The following is a 20,546-nucleotide window of genomic DNA, read 5'->3' as shown; positions in this document are numbered from 1 at the left end:
ATGGGAAGAAGCATTAACAGAAACATTCGCCAGGATCCCTGTGGAACGCTTTTGACACCTTGTAGTCCATGCCCCGACAAATTGAGGCTGTTCTTAGGGCAAAGGGGTGCAACGTAATATTAGGAAGGTGTTCCTTATGGTTTTGTACACTGAGTGTATGTAGCATGGGCATGGCACAATTGATTTTACCCATTCAAATTTCCAAAAGATGTAGTGTAAAATCTTATTAAGTCAACATAAAAAAATATATATAAACAATGCATGAGCAAACATTACTTTGCTTGTGACAACTACAGTTTCAAGATCCTCTTACTTTATAATCAAAAAGACAAATCATACACTCAGTTAAAATAAAGTTATCAATAAGAATCCAACAGATGACCAGTTGACTGGTTTATTTTGTTTATTAATGTATTTTGATTGAAATACCATTCATACAAAAGTAACACCCAATAAGGAAAAAATGTCAACAAATGTTGCCCTTGAACTACTACATCCAAAACACATATTTAAGGCATTTGAATGAATGATAGAATGTTTAACACAGGGAAAATTAAAAGCTTACAACAATGGTCAGTTTCATGTCAAATACTTAAATGGTTTACGATCATGTAATATTTACATAATATACAATGCTGTGGTTTCTAGATTTGGAAAGTTTTCAAATGTTTAGAAGGGCTACATGGATCACACATGGCTAAAGGTATCCCATGTTATTATTAAAGTCTAAGTGATAATATGTTTAGAAGGTTAGGCAGAGTAATGGATTAGCAAGCAGAAGAAAAAAGAGAAGAAAAAAAACGGGTCAATATGGATTCCTAAAACTGTCAATGACAGCCCATTCCACTTCTTCAGAGTCAGGAATTTATTCCATTGTCAAAAGCTTACATTTCACTTTGTAACATGAACTGAAACTTTTGTAATTGCATTCAGGGCACATAAGACATTTAAACAACTATATACAATTGAACATGGAGGCTATTACAAATTAGTGCTCTACGGAAAGGAGCTCATCTCTAATAGTATCAATGAACTGCAGTTCTGACCAGATATAAAATGTTAAAATAGGAGGAAATCTGTAAATATAATCTAAACCTTTTCACGAACCAGGTTGTAGGCCAAACATTTCTGAGAAGACATGGGGTAAAAACACAGTTAAGCATCTTGTGAGCCAATCAAAAACTTTAAACGATTAAGATGGAACACACAATTGCTTGATGACTGCAAACAGCACCAGAAAAAAAACATTTCTATGACATTACTGAGTTCATTGGACAATTGAACACAATCAGTGAGGCAGGAGGTATTTTCTATGTCCATTGTCAAACTTGTCTTTTTACATTTAGTTAGTGTGAGGATTTTGAGGGTGGGAAAAATACTTATGGTCCAGCAGCATGAGACTTTTGATGTTCCTCTAGAAGATGTGGGAAAGCAAATGCTTTGTCACACTCTGTGCATTCATATACAACTTGTCCAACATGACTTTCTTGATGCTGCCTGAGAAGAGACAGTCGACTGAATGATTTGTAGCACATGTCACAACGGTGGTCTCCTCCAGATTCCTGTTCGGTGTGCACTTTCATATGCAATGACAGGTCGTGTGCCGAGGTTAATGTTTTGGGGCAAACTGAGCACTTGTACTGGCTCTCACTGTCCGTGGCTTTGTATGTCGGGTGGGCTCGTTCAGTGCCAAACTTATGTTGTCTTCGCTCATGGTCTCTGAGATATCTCTTCAGAGCAAAGGTCTTTCCACAAGACTGGCACTTGAATGGCCGTTCATTGTGATGCTCTTTGTTTAGATGCTGCTGGAGACTACCGCGAGAAGAGAATCGCATTAAGCAGACAGTACAATTAAAGAAGTCCTCCCCAACATCCACCTCGTCCTCCATTGACTGTCTATTAGACAGATGTGGGCGTTCATGGTCTGTAACAGCATGTTGCCGACGTGCACAGTGATGCTGGGGGAAATCACTGCCCAAGAAGCTCTGACCACACTCAGTGCACTCGTATTGTGTTGCAGCAGTCAGATGGCTCCGCTCATGTTCAGCAAGCTTGCTTTTGGTGGGAAATGTCAACTTGCAAACACTGCAATCAAACGTGTTCTCAGAGTGTATTGAAAGGTGACTTGCCAATTCTATGGCATGAGCAAACCTGTGAGGGCAAATTGGGCATTTGTAAATTGTTCTCTTCTCTGAAACAGTTTCCCAAGCATTTGTCACCGAGCCTCCTTTCAGAGCTTCTACGGCAGCCTCATCGTCACCGTGTTTATTTAAATGACTGACAAAATTGTGACGGTAGTTGAAACTCATGTGGCATTGATTGCACCGATACACGTATGATTGTGGTATTTGGTAGTGACTGAGCCCGTGCTTATTTAAGTGAGACGCTTGCAAGAAATGCTTATTACATTCATGGCATGAATAAGGTCGCTCTCTGGCAGCCATGCACCCATGCTCAGACAGTTGCTCTGGTTCTTTGAAACGTTCATTACAAACCCCACAACGATATTGAAGGTGCTTCATTGTAGAGGAAGAGGCAGTAGGAGAGGGGGATGCAGTCCTCTCTGGTGGAACATCCTCTGTCTCAGTGTGGATTTTCCGGTGCTCTGCCCGACTCATCTTGCAGGAGAATGTGCGATCACATATATCACAAGGGAAATTGTCATCGCGGTGGGTGCCCATGTGCTCTGCCAGCTGCGAGGGCCCTGTGAAGCTGAGCGGGCACTTGGAGCAACGGTGTTGACGGCTCTTTCCATGAGTATGCTTGTGTTTGCGTAAGGCAAAGAGTGAGACAAAGCCTCTGCCACATATTTGACACTGATACTCAGACTTGTGGCTCCGAAGGTGCTGTTGCAGTTGTCCTGCCTGGAAAAAACATTTGCCACATTCTGCACACTCATGGGGTTTTTCACCGAGGTGACAGCGTTGGTGATCCTCAAGGCTTTCTGATGTGGTGAACGTTTTCCCACAGACATGGCAGGGGAAGTAGTCTGCAGAGTCAGAGTCATTGTCCTCATTAGCATCATTTTCATCTTCATCATTACTTGCATTACTTCCTCCATCCACATCAACTTCCATGTCAAATTCCTCTTTCACTGCAGTCTCCTTTTCCTTCACGTGGTTAACAACATCCATGTTCTTCTGGGTTTGATGCTTCATCCTAATATGTTTAACAAGTGAACTTCTGATTGAATAGTTCTTGTTACAGACATGGCATGTATGAATTAGTTCTTTTGAATGAGCTTGGCTTTGATGGTTTTCTAAAGATTGACTGGTCCAAAACCTTTGTTGACACTCTTTGCAGACAAATGGTCTATTTGAGTCATGACAAGTTCTATGGATGTCAAGGTCAGAAGGACAGGGAAAAGTCTGTGGGCATTCTGGGCAAGAAAAGGTCTTCTCATTCCAGTGGCCTCTCATATGCCTTGCTAGGTCTGAAGGATTAGCAAACGTCTTACCACAAGGCTGGCAGAATTTCTTTTTTCTTTCTAGCTCCTCACGCCCATGGTCCTCTAAATGGCTGATGAGCAGAAGCCCATCTGTGAAACTTCTATCACACTCTGAGCACTGGTACTTGTTGCCTGGGACTTGTTGACCACTATGTCTTCTATCATTGGAAGATCTTCCTTTGCCTTGATTTCCAGAGGAATTCTGCAGTGTTAAATCCTTCAAGTCATCTTTGCAGGAGAAATTAGTCTGCAAAACCCCAGTGCCTGTTGTTTTGGAACCTTGGTTGAAGACTAGGACAGTCTCTTTAAGAGTAGGATCCAGCTCTGAAGTAATTACAGAGTCAGTGTTAACTTCTTCCTTCGTGACCTTTACAAGTCTACATTTCCTTACATGTGTCCGACATAAGTTTTTGTTCCAAAAGCCTTTATTGCATTTCTTGCAGTTGAATGGGTACTCTCCTAAATGTGTATGCATGTGTCTGGCAAATCCACCCTTATTTCCAAAGTGCAAGTTGCACTGTGGACATTTAATGGGTTTGTTCATATCATTTGGATCACTGTCTTGATCAAGCATGGGATTGTTATCACTATTCTGCCAAGTGTCACCATATCCTTCATCCATAGGCTCCTCTTTTATGTTCACCATGCCAGACAACTGCTCCTGTAGAGGTGAAGCCTGATTTGTTGGAGTGTCTCTGTGCGTGTTGAGAAAGTGTTGCTGGAGCTGTGAGAACAGCAAGAAGCGGGCACTACAATTAGCACAGGAGAACCCTTTTGGGGGACTGCAAGCAGTGGACTCAGTTCGACCACGGGCAGGTGATTTACACTTGACAACACATGTCAGTTGATGGTTCTCGAGTTCGTCTTGCGAAAATACGTCGCCACATCTGTCACAAAGCACTCTGTCAAGAGGTTCCCCTTTGCACCTGTTGAAATGGCGCTGCAGGTAGTCCCTACGGATAAATCTTTCACCACAATTAGAACATCCAAAAGGTTTCTCCCCTGTATGCAAGCGGGTGTGCACCCTCAATTGCTCACCACTTTTGAAAAGGCGAGGGCAAAAAGTACATTTGAATTTGCGTTTGTCTTTATATTGCAGCTGGATCCTCTGTAGAAGTCGGTTTGTCTCTCTAGATGGTGGGCTTGTAACATTTAGCTTTTCTGAAAGCTTTGTTTTTGCGTAAATTCTTTGACATGCACCGATGTTTATATGTCTCTTAAGTGATTTTTCATGAGTAAATGAACTGACGGTTCTTATAGCATGTGACATGGCAATATGTCGGGCCATAATGCTGTGAGAGGGGAAGATCTTTGAACATATGCTGCAGTCAAACCCTTGTTGCGTTCCTGAATCGGTAATGTTCAGGTTATTTTGCCAGCCCCTTCCAACATCTGCAAGACTAATTTTGGCAATGCGAACCTCTAAACGTTGTCTTTTCCCTTTGCAGCGACTCTGGTGCAGTTTTAGATGATCATGTCTGGAGAAACAGCTGTCACAGGCCTTACAGCGATATGGCTTGACCTCTGTGTGCGTTAGGATGTGCCGCCTTAAGTTTCGGGATTTCATGAAGATTTTTGTGCAGATATTGCACTTATATTCACCAAGGCTGATACTTGGTGGCTTTTCTCTATTAACACCATCACAGAAAGCTTCATGCTGTAAGCATCGTGACTGGATTCCATAGCTGTGACCACAGTGCATGCATGGATATGATCTTTCTCCAGTGTGTGACCCAATATGTCTCAGGAGAAAACTTCTGTACTTGAACTTGCTTGGACAGTGGGGGCATTTGTGCTGCAACTTGTCCCTGCTACTGGTCCTAATTTCTATGGTGTTTTTTTGCAAGGGCTTGGCAGAGTTGCAAGTCTTCTCATGGAAATTCCGATTATCACTCCTTGTAAAGTACTTTCCACAATTCTTGCAAGGATGCATGTTTGAGTTGCCAGAATTGCTGGTGTTTTTTTGCAAGGGCTTTACAGAGTTGCAAATCCTCTCATGGACATCTCGATTATAATCCTTTGAAAACTTCCTCCCACAATTCCTACAAGGATGCCAGATAGTGCTGACTGGCTCTATAGATTTTATGTTTGAGCCATTGCAAAGTCTTTCATGTAACTTGCGCCTTTGTCTGTAACATTTACCACATTTTGGACAGGGGGTTACTGTATTTTGCATGTGGCCATTGTGGTGGAGTAATAAACGGGGCAATTTTTCAAATTCCCGAGGACAGTATGAACATTTGTATACTTTCCTTATTCTTGTCACCAAAGATTTTGATGAGACATCTTCACTTTCTTTGATAGTGGGCAGTTCTTGCTTGCTTTGTGGACCTGGACACTTTTCTTGGTGCAACTGGAGATACTCTTTTCGACGAAAAGGTTCTCCACAACTCTGACAAGAAAATGGTTTCTCCCCTGTATGAATGCGTATATGACGCACCAAAGATGTGCGGGAAGAGAAGAGGCGTTTACAAAACGGACACTGACTTGAAGAGGACTCCGATACATGGTTTAGGCAGTGACTACTCAGTTCTGTGCCACTGTGAAAGACCTCTGGGCATATGGGGCACCCCAACTTTTCTTCCTCTTCCTGCTCTTTGACTGGTGGCAAGGACCCAAGCGGCTCAAGTTTTGAGGGGTGCCTCTGTTTTTTCTCTTTGAGTGGTTGCTCTTGCTGAAGTTTGTGATGTGATGCCATATGTCGAAGAAGATACACTGGGTACTGGAACTGCGATGGGCAGTCTGGGCACTGAAGCATGCCCTTTTTGATGTGAGATTGCCTGTGTTGAATCAAGTCCCCAATGGTAGGAAGTATCTTCTTGCAAACAGTACACTGTATCCTTCTCTGGTGCACTTTTTTGTGAGCAACAAGATGGATTTCTTTCCCAAAACGTTTTCCACATTCCAGGCAGCGATATGGTTTGTCACCCATGTGCATACTACAGATGTGTTTCTTCAGGGAATATGAAGTGTTAAACCACTTTCCACAGAAGAGACAGGAAAAGGGCTGGCTGCTGGCTTCACTGGAGAGTGGACCGTCTTTGGGCTCCTCAATACTAGCCATGGACTTGTTAGAAATGGGAATTATGCTTGAATACCTGAACTTGATCTTTTTTCCAGTGTTTTCAAACAACTTATGTTTCCTCATGTGTCTGTACTTTCCAGAAGAATGAGCAAAAACGGCCGGACAGTAGTTGCATTTGAGACCCGGATTATTTTGATTCAGTGCTGTTTTCAGTGGCGGCTTTTGTGTTTCTTTCTGGGCCACGTTTTCCTGGCGTTCAGCTTTGGTCCTTGAAGTCTCATTGTGTATATATTCCTTGAGGCACACCAGTCTTATGTGTCTATGTCGGTTAGAAGCATTAGTAAAGGTGGTGGTGCAGAAGGGGCATCGAAATTTCATGTCAACTTTCCCTGAGCTTCCATGTATAAAGTCTTTAATGCACTGCTCGCGCAAATGGCGGGATCGGTTGTAGGAATATTTGAAAAGGCGTGGGCAAAGAGGGCACTTGAATTTCTCATTCGTCTCAGCTCCTTTGCATCTTTTCTTGTGCCTGCTAAAATTGCTTGAATAATTGAATGTCATCAGGCATTTCTGACACTTATATGACCTATATGTGTTCTGACACTTAGGCCGAACGTTATATGACCTAGTTTTTGTATGGTGTACATTGTATCCGTGCTTGTAAAGTTTTGCACTGCTTGCAAAGCTTTTCCCACAAATACGACAAACATGCTCCTTGCAAATGTCCACTAGCTTCACAAAACAATCTGGAAGATTGGCATAGGGGCTGTTTGGTGGGAGGACATATGGATGTACAGTTCCCTTTTTGTAAATGCTGATACGTGGGGTTGTTTGAATCTGTTTAACAGGAACTTGTGAACTTCGACTCCGGCATTTCTTTTCACATAAATGTCTGTTCAGACTACGACATTGTGAAACGTTACAGCCACACCTATGACACTTGTGTTCAGTTCTACCCGAGTGGCTCTGCACATGCTTGCTGTAATCACACAGTCTGTAAAATGTCTGTGTGCAGTATCTACATTTGTGCAAAGCATGCCCGGTTGATTTTCTCTTCTGGGGTTTCATATTAGAAGAGAGTTGTGCATTTTCATCAATAATACCACACTGATGTTTCTTGGCTAGTGAATCACATGTCAAGTAAGTACCACAGGTCTGACAAAAATTGAATTTGTTCTCAGAGTGGTTACAATGGTGGTGCTCAATTAGATGGTCTATACTTTGTGTGGCCTGTTGGCACGCTGCACACTGATAAGCCCCATCTGTGTCATTTTTTAGTTCGGAGTTCCTGAGCAGTACAATAGGGTGCATGCATTTCCTCATATGCAGTGAGGATTTCAACTGAGCTGCTTGGTCCTCAAAATCCCTCTCGTCTTCAATGTTAGCAATAGTTGAATCTCCTCCCTCCTGGTTCAACTCAGTTGAATCAATAGACCCGGTCTCCCCCCTTTCCTGATTACCCTCGGTGTCACTCATACAATCTTCTCTTGACAATGGTTCACCGTAGCATTCACTTAGCACTGGGGGTTCTTGCTCATCATCTGCCGTGAATACCTTATGAAATGTCTCTCTTGTGTTTTCAAGACCAGCTCTCACAAGGTCTGGTGGCTCGATATGGCGCATTAGGTTCTGTTGGGATGCCTGGTCCTCTTCCAAACAAGACAATACATTTGACTCATCGATAGGTCTTAGCCACTCATTTTCAATACAGGACTTTTGTTCAATTCCAGAGTTGTTCAGACCTAAACAACGCTCCAAAAAATCAAAGCTACTGTGATCCTCTTTCCCTCCACTTCCACGAATGGAATCACTTGCACTTTCCTCATAGGTTGAGTTTGTACTTTGCGTGCCACTACTAACGATCTCCTGAAATCTAGTTGTTTTCAGCGATTGATTTCCAGGGAATTCCAAACAAGACTCAAACGTTTGATTGCTACCCCCTAGGCCTAATCCACAAATGACAGAGGAACTTTTGCCATTTTCTTGACCAGCAACCTTTAAAGAGTCATTATCCTTAACTGAATCCTGATATTCAAAGGCACAGGTATTATCATTCAGCTTGTGAGCAGAATCTTGAGCGTTGGATGCGTCGATACCCTGCGAGTCCATAGTTCCTTTGGATAATGAATGCTCTTCTTTCTCTTTAAAGCTCTCGCTTACGATGGTTCCTTCATTTTGGCCCTCTAGGCTACTGACATTTGAGTACCGATCCTCTTCCTCCATGCATCCCTCTTCTGCATTCTGTGCTTCATCATCCAGTTCCTCTTTTCTCTCATTCACTGAGGCAGTCAGACTTTCTTCGGCACCTGAGGGAGAGTCTGTGTGTTGACCATCTTGCTCCATGCAAGTCTCATCTTTCTCATGTGCTTCTCCATCCAGATGATCCTTTTCTCCCTCGTCCTCTGAAACAGATAGGCTTTCTGGAGCACCGGAGGTCTCTGAGTATTTATTCTCTTGCATCATGAATGTCTCCTTTTCCTTCTCTGGTGGTTCATCTTGATCCTCCTCTACCTCACTCTCTGAAGTAGACATGCTTTCTGGGGAACCTGTGTTGGTCTTTGGGCTCTTCCATGCACATTCATTTTCCTTCTTGTCATCTGCAACCAGTGGAGAATCATTTGAACCATGTTTTAACATTTCACAAGAAGGCCCTGTCCTGTCAACATCGGACTCTGAGCAGCTACTAACATCTGAGTAGTCCTCTGCAATGGAAGGGTTCAATAAGTCACATTCTTGTTTAAGATCATGGGGGTTTAGGTCTGCACCTGAAGTTGAGAGGCAATTACTTGAACTAGCTGCTCTAGCTGGGGAAAAGAGGCTGTTGCTTGTGTGATTAAACTGACCTTCATGTTGTACTGGTTGACCCTCATCTTGCCAAACGACGTCATCATAGTATTTCTGTTGTACAAAATCAGAACTAGTATTGGAATTTGAGAAAAAGTTTGAACTCAAGTTCATGTCCGAGGAAATGTTTTCCGGTGAAACCACGGTGTTGGAAAGGTCACTATGCTCAATGAGACTTTCAAGGTGGTGCGACAAACTATCTTCAGAATCCAAAGGCACATTCAAAGTCCTTGAATCCGACGACAATGGCGGAAGGTTCCGAAAACAAGTGTTAAATCCTTGAGCCATGCTCGACCTCCACAGGTGACCTGGGAACACTGTTTTCCAAAACCCAATCCTGAAAGAGAATAAATATACATGACATTTTGAATATTGCACACTGATACCACATACAGTTCATTAAAATACCTTGGTAGAAGTGGGTATTGGTGATCAAATGTTAGCTGTACAAGGATAGTACACCATATTAAGGCAAATGTCTACATTTGTTATGCTATATTTCTTGTCACGTTTGTCTCTGCATGCAAAACAATTGGACCAAATACTCACCACCTGCTTTAGCATGTGTGCATGGGGTCCAGGTTGATGTGGGTAAGGCTACATTTACCCATGAAGCTAGAAAATAAAACAGAAAAGGTAATCAAATTTGGTCTTCTAAATGTTTTATGTTGATAGAAAGTAACACCAAGTCAGGGTGTCATTACATTTAACCATTTCTGAATGGGCCAATGTCATTGGAACAGAGCTTGCAGAGGTTCATGAGTCGATATACAAAAGGATTTCAAATTCACAAACTCCTCTGGCTCAGTATAGGCATTGTGGTGGCTGCAAAAGGATTGTCTTGATGTTTATTTTCCCATAGTTTGCAGACATTTTCCTTGGTGGAGGTAGGGTAGTCAATTTAGAAGCATTTGTGGAGCCCTGTACCCAAGCTGTACTTTGCCGGCCTGATTATGCATCCACCATAGTTGTTGGAACTGTGCTGGAAAGGACAATGTGAAAAGAAAATATCTAAGCCAGCACAGTCTTGGTTGGCACAGTAGAGAAAGGGGTATTAGGCTACACCATCAGTCTTTACTAGAGGGATCTACCAGCTAAGAGCAGTAGTAAGATGGCAATGTCCAGAAACAACCCAAAAGCTACAGTGCATTCGGAAAGTATTCAGACACTCATTTTGTTACATTACAGCCTTATTCTAAAATGGATTAAATCAACCCCCCCCCCTTAAATCTACACACAATACCCCATAATGACAAAACAAAAAAGGTTGTAATTTTTTTAATGTATATTTTATATAAAATATATATATGGTATATATATATATACCCTATTTACATAAGTATTCAGACCCTTTGCTATGAGACTCAAAATTGAGCTCAGGTGCATCCTGTTTCCATTGAATATCCTTGAGATGTTTCTACAACTTGGAGTGCACCTGTGGTAAATTCAATTAATTGGACATGATTTGGAAAGGCACACACCTGTTTATATAAAGGTCCTACAGTTGACAGTGCATGTCAGAGCAAAAACCAAGCCATGAGGTCGAAGGAATTGTCCATAGGGCTCTAAGACAGGATTGTATCTAAGCACAGCATTGAAGGTCTCCAAGAAAATAATTGAGAAGAATGGCGCCAGAAAAGGTGGCTGCCATTTTACGGTCCCCTAACCAATTGTACTACTGTGTGTGTTTTTTTGCGTTATTTGTAACTTATTTTGTACAAAATGTTTCTGCCACCCTCTCTTATGAACAAAGAGTTTTCAGATATCAGGACAGCGATTACTCACCCCGTAGTGGAAGAAGATTGTTTCTTTAACCTCTCTTGGGTAGGGGGCAGTATTTTCACGTCCGGATGAAAAGCGTGCCCAAAGTAAACTGCCTGTTACTCAGGCCCAGAAGCTAGGATATGCATATAATTCGATAGAAAACTCTAAAGTTTCTAAAACTTAACATTATGTCTGTGAGTATAACAGAACTGATATGGCAGTTAAAACCCTGAGGACAAACCATCCCCCCCAAAACAAATTCAGCCTACCACTGTTTTCAATGGCTGTCACTTTTATTATAAGGCGAAATCCTCTCAGATTGCAGTTCTCAGGGCTTCCACTAGATGTCAGTCTTTAGAAAGAGTTCCCTGCTGTTTTTTGGAAAAATTAACCAGAAATTGTAGTTTTTCTAGGTGGCTCCCATTTTGGCTGTAGTGTTTCCAATCTAGTGGAAGAGAGCGTGTTCTTTGGTATTTTTCTCCAGTAAAGACAATAACGATTCTCCGTCTTAAATGTTATCGTTTATTTACGTATTAAGGGACCTAAGGTTTGATTATAAACGTTGTTTGGAAAAGTTTATTAGTAACGTTTGGGATTAATTTTGTATGCATTTTGATGGAGGGAAACTGGGTGGATTATTGACTGAAGCGTGCCAGCTAAACTGAGTTTTTATGGATATAAAGAAGGACATTATCGAACAAAAAGACCATTTGATGTATCTGGGACCTTTTGGAGTGCCAACAGAAGAAGATCAAAGGTAAGGCATTTATTTTATCGCTATTTCTGACTTTCGTGGCGCACCTCCCTGGTTGAAATATGTTTTTCATGCTTTTGTATGCGGGGCGCTGTCCTCAGATAATCGCATGGTGTCCTTTCGCCGTAAAGCCTTTTTGAAATCTGACACAGCGGCTGGATTAACAAGAAGTTAAGCTTTATTTTGATGTATTACACTTGTGATTTTATGAAAGTTAAATATTTATAATTCTGTAAGTTTGAATTTCACGCTCTGCAATTTCACCGGATGTTGGCCAGGTGGGACGCTACCGTCCCACCTGCCCATAAGAAGTTAACGAGTTGGACGCGAAGGATTTACTTCAGACGCCCGACAAGGCCCTTATCCCCGTCATTCGCAGGAGAAAGATGGAGATATCGGAGAAGTAGGTCTGGGTGCCTTGTAACGATACGACGGCGAATGGGTAATCTGCCTTTACCACCATTCCTATTAGCCAACGTACAATCATTGGATAATAAAATAGACTAACTACGATCACGTATATCCTACCAACGGGACATTAAAAAAACTTTCATCGAGTCGTAGCAGAACGACGACATGAATAACATACAGCTGCCGGGTTTTATGCTTTTTCGGCAGGATAGAACAGCTGCCTCTGGTAAGACAAGGGGTGGCGGTCTGTGTAGATTTGTAAACAACAGCTGGTGGATAAAGTCTAAGGAAGTCTCAAGGTTTTGCTCGCCCAAGGTAGAATATCTTATGATGAGCTGTAGACCACACTATTTACCAAGAGTTTTTCATCTATATTCTTTGTAGCTGTCTATTTACCGCATCAAACCGATGCTGGGACTAGGACCACACTAAATGAGCTGTATACCACCATAAGCAAAAAGGATAACCCTCATCCAGAGGTGTAACTCCTAGTGGCCGGGGACTTTAATGCAGGCAAATTCAAATCTGTTTTACCAAATTTCTCCCAGCATGTTAAATGTGCAACCAGAGGGGGATTTTATTTAATTTTTTAATAAAAAATTTTTTGTTTAAAAACTCTAGACCACGTTTACTCCACACACAGAGACGCATACAAAGCTCTCCCTCACCCTCCATTTGGCAAATCTTACCATAATTCTATCCTCCTGATTCCGGCTTACAAGCAAAAACTAAAGCAGGAAGGACCGTGACTCAGTCAATAAGAAACTGGTCAGATGAAGCAGATGCTAAGCTACAGGACTGTTTTTCTAGACCAGACTGGAATATGTTCCGGGATTCTTCCGATGGCATTGAGTACACCACATCAGTCACTGGCTTCATCAATAAGTGCGTCGATGACGTCGTCCCCACACCGACTGTACGTACATACCCCAACCAGACGCCATGGATTATAGGCAACATTCGCACTGAGTTAAAAGGTAGAGGTGCCACTTTCAAGGAACGGGACTCTAACCCGGAAGCTTATAAGAAATCCCGCTATGACCTCCTACGAACCAAACAGGCAAAGCATCAATACATGACTAAGATTGAATCGTACTACACCGGCTCCGAGGCTCGTCGGACGTGGCAGGGCTTGCAAACTATTACAGACTACAAATGGAAACACAGCCGCGAGCTGCCCAGTGACACAAGCCTACCAGACGAGCTAAATTACTTATATGCTTGCTTCGAGGCAAGTAACACTGAAACATGCATGAGCGCATGAGCTGTTCCGGACGACTGTTTGGTCACGCTCTCCATAGCCAATGTGAGTAAGACCTTTAGAACTGGTCAACATTCAAAAAGCTGCAGGGCCAGATCGATTACCAGGACGTACTCGGAGCATTTGCGGACCAACTGGCAAATGTCTTTCTTGACATTTTCAACCTGTCGCTGACAGTCTAATACCAACATGTTTGAAGCAGACCACCATAGTCCCTGTGACCACGAATACGAAGTTAACCTGCCTAAATAACGACCGACCCGTAGCACTCACATCTGTAGCCATGAAGTGCCTTGAAAGGCTGGTCATGGCTCATATCAACACCAATTAATCTTGATGGTTGTACAGTCGTCTCAAATAAAACTGAAGGACCTCGGCATTACTCTGGACCCTGATCTCTCTTTTGACGAACATACAGTGGGGAGAACAAGTATTTGATAACATGCAAAATCGGCAGTGTTTCGTACTTACAAAGCAAGTAGAGGTCTGCAATTTATATCATAGGTACACTTCAACTGTGAGAGACGGAATCTAAAACAAAAATCCAGAAAATCACATTGTATGATTTCTAAGTAATTCATTTGCATTTTATTCCATGACATAAGTATTTGATACATCAGAAAAGCAGAACTTAATATTTGGTACAGAAACCTTTATTTGCAATTAGAGATCATACGTTTCCTGTAGTTCTTGACCAGGTTTGCACACACTGCCGCAGGGATTTTGGCCCACTCCTCCATACAGACCTTCTCCAGATCCTTCAGGTTTCGGGGCTGTCGCTGGGCAATACGGACTTCCAGCTCCCTCCGAAGATTTCCATTGGGTTCAGGTCTGGAGACTGGCTAGGCCACTCCAGGACCTTGAGATGCTTCTTACGGAGCCACTCCTTAGTTGCCCTGGCTGTGTGTTTCGAGTTGTTGTCATGCTGGAAGACCCAGCCACGACCCATCTTCAATGCTCTTACTGAGGGAAGGAGGTTGTTGGCCAAGATCTCGCGATACATGGCCCCATCCATCCTCCCCTCAATACGGTGCAGTCGTCCTGTCCCCTTTGCAGAAAAGCATCCCCAAAGAATGATGTTTCCACCTCCATGCTTCACGGTTGGGATGGTGTCCTGGGGTTGTACTCATCCTTCTTCTTCCTCCAAACACGGCGAGTGGACTTTAGACCAAAAAGCTCTATTTTTGTCTCATCAGACCACATGACCTTCTCCCATTCCTCCTCTGGATCATCCAGATGGTCATTGGCAAACTTCAGACGGGCCTGGACATGCACTGGCTTGAGCAGGGGGACCTTGCGTGCGCTGCAGGATTTTAATCCATGACGGCGTAGTGTTACTAATGGTTCTTTGAGACGGTGGTCCCAGCTCTCTTCAGGTCATTGACCAGGTCTTGCCGTGTAGTTCTGGGCTGATCCCTCACCTTCCTCATGATCATTGATGCCCCACGAGGTGAGATCTTGCATGGAGCCCCAGACCGAGGGTGATTGACCATCATCTTGAACTTCTTCCATTTTTTAATAATTGCACCAAGTTGTTGCTTTCTCACCAAGCTGCTTGCCTATTGTCCTGTAGCCCATCCCAGCCTTGTGCAAGTCTACAATTTTATTCCTGATGTCCTTACACAGCTCTCTGGTCTTGGCCATTGTGGAGAGTTTGGAGTCTGTTTGATTGAGTGTGTGGACAGGTGTCTTTTATACAGGTAACGAGTTCAAACAGGTGCAGTTAATACAGGTAATGAGTGGAGAACAGGAGGGCTTCTTAACCTCTATGGACTAGGTGGGACGCTTGCCAGTTGAATCCTGTGGCGCGTTATTCAAATCCTTAGATATGCTATTACTTCAATTTTTCAAAAATATGACTATTTTACACCATTTTAAAGATAAGACTATCGTTAATCTAACCACACTGTCCGATTTCAAAAAGGCTTTACAACGAAAGCAAAACATTAGATTATGTCAGCAGAGTACCGAGCCAGAAATAATCAGACACCCATTTTTCAAGCTAGCATATAATGTCACATAAACCCAAACCACAGCTAAATGTAGCACTAACCTTTGATGATCTTCATCAGATGACAACCCTAGGACATTATGTTATACAATACATGCATGTTTTGTTCAATCAAGTTCATATTTATATAAAAAAACCAGCTTTTTACATTAGCATGTGACGTTCAATTTTACACCACCCCGCAAACTTCCGGTGAATTTACTAAATTACTCACGATAAACGTTCACAAAAAACATAACAATTATTTTAAGAATTATAGATACAGAACTCCTCTATGCACTCGCTATGTCCGATTTTAAAATAGCTTTTCGGTGAAAGCACATTTTGCAATATTCTAAGTAGATAGCCCGGCATCACAGGGCTAGCTATTTACACACCCACCAAGTTTAGCCCTCACCAAAGTCAGATTTACTATAAGAAAAATGTTATTACCTTTGCTGTTCTTCGTCAGAATACACTCCCAGGACTTCTACTTCAATAACAAATGTTGGTTTGGTCCCAAATAATTCATAGTTATATCCAAATAGCGGCGTTTTGTTCGTGCGTTACAAGACACTATCCGAAAGGGTAAATAAGGATTACGCGCCCGACGCGTTTCGTGACAGAAAATGTCTAAATATTCCATTACCGTACTTCGAAGCATGTCAACCGCTGTTTAAAATCCATTTTTATGCCATTTTTCTCGTAAAAAAGCGATAATATTCTGACCGGGAAAGCGTGTTTACGTTCAAAGAGAGAGAAAATAAAAACATGGGATCCCCTCGTGCACGAGCCTCAGTCTGATGGTCCTCTGATCGGCCACTTACCCAAGGCGCTAAAGTTTTTCAGCCAGCGGCTGGAATTACATCATTCAGCTTTTTCCCGGGTTCTGAGAGCCTATGGGAGCCGTAGGAAGTGTCACGTTACAGCAAAGATCCTAAATTTTTAATAAACAGAGCCAAGAAGCCCAAGGAATGGTCAGAGAGGGTACTTCCCGTACAGAATCTTCTCAGGTTTTTGCCTGCCATATGAGTTCTGTTATACTCACAGACACCATTCAAACAGTTTTAGAAACTTTAGGGTGTTTTCTATCCAAAGCCAATTATATGCATATTCTAGTTTCTGGGCAGTAGTAATAACCAGATTAAATCGGGTACGTTTTTTATCAGGCCGTGTAAATACTGCCCCCGAGCCCTAACAGGTTAATTATTTGATACTTTTATTGATCCATTTTTTACTTAAGCAACAATGCAGTTTTAATAAAAATAAGTGTTAAGGGCTTGTAAGTAACCATTTCACTGTAAGGTCTTCAGATATTGTATTCGGCGCATGTGACAAATAACATTTGATTTGAATAATACAGTGGCCTCCATCATTCTTAAAATGGAAGAAGATTGGAACCACCAAGAGTCTTCCGAGAGTTGGTTGCCTGGCCAAACTGAGCAATCGGGGGAGAAGGGCTTTGGTCAGGGAGGTGACCAAGAAACCGATGGTCACTCTGACAGAGCTTCAGAGTTCCTCTGCGGAGATGGGAGAACCTTCCTGAAGGACAACTCTCTCTGCAGCACTCCACCAATCAGGCCTTTATGGTAGAGTGGCCAGAGGGAAGCCACTCCTCAGTAAAAGGCACATGACAGCCCACTTAGTTTGCCAAAAGGCACCTAAAGGACTCTCAGACCATGAGAAACAAGATTATCTGGTCTGATGAAACCAAGATTGAACTCTTTGGCCTGAATGTGATATTTTTCAGAAGCAGGGACTGGGAGATTGGTCAGGATTAAGGATAAGATGAATAGAGCAAAGTACAGAGAGATCCTTGACGAAAACCTGCTCCAGAGTGCTCCGGACCTCAGACTGGGGCGAAGGTTCACCTTCCAACAGGACAACAACCCTAAGCACACAGCCAAGACAACGCAGGAGTTGCTTCGGGACAAGTCTCTGAATGTCCTTGAGTGGCCCAGCCAGAGCCCGGACTTGAACCTGATCTAATATCTCTGGAAAGACCTGAAAATTGCTGTGCAGCAACGCTCCTTATCCAACCTGACAGAGCTTGAGAGGATCTGCAGAGAAAAATGGGAGAATCTCCACAAATACAGGTGTGCCAAGCCTGTAGCATCATACCCAAGACGGCTCGAGGCTGTTATCACTGCAAAAGGTGCTTCCACAAATTACTGAGTAAAGGTTCTGAATACTTGTGTAAATGTATCAAGGGGTCTGAATACTTTCCGAATGTACCATTCATCTCTCCTTCCTCCCAATGTGTGCAGTTGTTCACTTCCCTGATTTGAAAGGAAATTACTGGTATACTAGCCCATGTCTCCACCAATTCAATGGGGGCACACCCTCTACCCCTAGAGCTTAGGCACTTCTGAAGGTTAAGGATGGGTGTAATTGATGTTTCCCTTTGATAAGCTAGGCAGCTCTCAGACCTAGGGGGTAGGTAGAGGGTTGTTTCTGGACAGGGTCATAGTCTTCTTCTTGGGTAGACTCCGTAATATGACAGAGGTAGTGTTTCCAAAACCTCTCCCAGCTATTCCCCTTATCTGGTCTATTCCAGTACTAGCTGACCAGATTCAACTAATCAAGGGCTTGATGATTAGTTGACCAGTTGTGCTACTGGAATTGATCAAAGTGTTAGGTAGATAAAATAGCCCAAGTGAAATGTTTGAAAGAAGGCCTACTCGAAGTTGAGTTTGGGAAACACTGCCCTGACGCACAATGACATTTTACATTTGTAACTGAACTTCCATCAGGTGAGAATTAAAATGTAGATAATCTATTTACACAACTCAAAGACAAAACCCACACTAAGGCTATGGTTGATTACCACTGGAGGAGGGTTAAGTAGAGCAGTTAGTTAAACTAGGACAGTTGTGAAACAGAACTACGGTCACTCTCTTATACAGTAAAGCGTGTGTTTTTACTGCAGTCCTTCAGATGTTTTATCACTGAAGAGGTGGATTGTATACACAGCATCTTTTCATATGGCTAATTACACTAACTAATGTCTCAGTTAGCAAAGCCAATCTTAAATTTAGCCATTATCATGCACAGTGTGACATCCTGCTTAGAGTTGAAACCTGCCAATAATTTCTCTTCCCAATTTCTATTACTTTATTTCAAACAGGGAGTCACCATTAAGACCAGTGTCGCATTTACAAGGGAGCCCTGCATATACAATTTCATAAAAAAATTTTTTTTAATCCAAATAAAATACAGCACAATACATATGCACAAAACAGTCAACTAAAAAACATTCTGTTCGCTGTCAAACATGTGGAGCAAGAAAACCAAAGGCTGACTTACCGAACTCTGTCGACACCAGAGGAATCTCAAGAGTTAACCAACCCTGTGAACGGGTTTGATAACTTGTCATGTTTTATTTTTATTGTGAAGTTAGTTAAGTTGAGAGCTTGTGGAGCAAGGCTCTGTAAAGAAAATGAGCTTAATGATGTGATCTACGGGACTTCAAAAGAAGTCCAGACAATCTTTGGGTAAAGAATACAGTGATGAACAATACAAATGTCTCCTGTAAAAAAACAACAGGCGCTATGAAAGACAGCATCCAGGGGTTTAACAAGCACAATGTGTACCTAACCATAAACATCAATGCCTTTCTTTAAAATCAATACACAAGTATATATTTTTAAACCTGCATATTTAGTTAATATTGCCTGCTAACATGAATTTCCTCTAACTAGGGAAATTGTGTCACATCTCTTGCTTTCCGTGCAAACAGAGTTGGGGTATATGCGAACTATGTGAAGACCATTTCTTCCTAACATAGACCGTAATTAATTTGCCAGAATTGTACATAATTATGACATAACACTGAAGGTTGTGCAATTTAACAGCAATATTTAGACTTAGGGATGCCACCCATTAGATAAAATACAGAACGGTTACGTATTTCACTGAAAGAATAAACGTTTTGTTTTAGAAATGATATTTTCTGGATTTGACCATATTAATGACCTAAGGCTCGTATTTCTGTGTGTTATTATGTTATAATTAAGTCTATGATTTGATATAGCAGTCTGACTGAGCGATGGTAGGCAGCTGCAGGCTCGTAAGCATTCATTCAAACAGCACCTTCGTGCGTTTTGCCAGCAGCTCTTCACAATTCTTCAAGCATTGCGCTGTTTATGACTTCAAGCCTATCAACCCCCGAGATTAGGCTGGTGGAACCCATGTGAAATGGCTAGCTAGTTAGCGGGGTGCGCACTAATAGCGTTTCAAATCGGTGACGTCACTTGCTCTGAGACCTTGAAGTAGTTGTTTCACTTGATCTGCAAGGGCCGCGGCTTTTGTGGAGCGATGGGTAACGATGCTTCAAGGGTGGCTGTTGTCGATGTGTCCCTGGTTCGAGCCCAGGTAGGGGAGAGGGACGGAAGCTATACTGTTACACTGGCAATACTATAGTGCCTATAAGAACATCCAATGGTCAAAGGTATATGAAATACAAATGGTATAGAGAGAAATAGTCCTATAATTCCTAAAAACTTCTTACCTGGGAATATTAAAGACTCATGTTAAAAGGAACCACCAGCTTTCATATGTTCTCATGTTCTGAGCAAGGAACTTAAGCCTTAGCTTTTTTACATGGCACATATTGCGCTTTTACTTTCTCCTCCAACACTTTGTTTTTGCATTATTTAAACCAAATTGAACATGTCTCATTATTTAGTTGAGGCTAAATTGATTTTATTGATGTATTATATTAAGTTAAAATAAGTGTTGTTGTAATTGTCATTGTTGTAATTGTCATTATTACAAATAAATAGGCAGATTTAATCAGTATCGGCTTTTTTTGATCCTCCAATAAATCGGTATCGGCGTTGAAAAATCATAATCAGTCGACCTCTAATATTTAAGGTAATCCCCTCTCCCCACAATTTGACGTTTGCGCTGCACCCGATCCTATAGCTGTACACTAGCCAATCTGTTGCAAATTAACAATCTTTTCGCTAGCTCACCTGACCTAAATTGACAGTTTGCTGGTCCAATCAGTGGGACGTGTGTGCGCTTCACTAGCCAATCTGTTGCACG

At 42.2% G+C, this 20,546-nt stretch overlaps 1 protein-coding gene across 1 annotated transcript in view; it reads right to left on the bottom strand.

Annotated features, from left to right (window-relative positions):
• Nucleotides 1–385: 385 nt before the first annotated feature.
• LOC106605599 (zinc finger protein 1035) overlaps nucleotides 386–20,546 on the bottom strand; it is a 42,474-nt gene continuing 22,313 nt past the window's right edge. Inside the window, exons 2-3 of the mRNA XM_014201419.3 lie at nucleotides 9,867–9,932; nucleotides 386–9,654 (exon numbers count right to left, since the gene is read on the bottom strand). Coding sequence (XP_014056894.2) covers nucleotides 1,380–9,605 — 8,226 coding nt within the window. The 5' untranslated portion in view covers nucleotides 9,606–9,654; nucleotides 9,867–9,932 and the 3' untranslated portion in view covers nucleotides 386–1,379. The remainder of the gene's footprint in view (nucleotides 9,655–9,866; nucleotides 9,933–20,546) is intronic.

Source organism: Salmo salar, chromosome 05 (genome assembly GCF_965601325.2).
Source record: "Salmo salar chromosome 05, fSalSal1, whole genome shotgun sequence".
NCBI lineage: Eukaryota > Metazoa > Chordata > Actinopteri > Salmoniformes > Salmonidae > Salmo > Salmo salar.
Note: the sequence above shows the minus strand (reverse complement) of the source record. Positions and strands in the feature narration are given on the sequence as shown.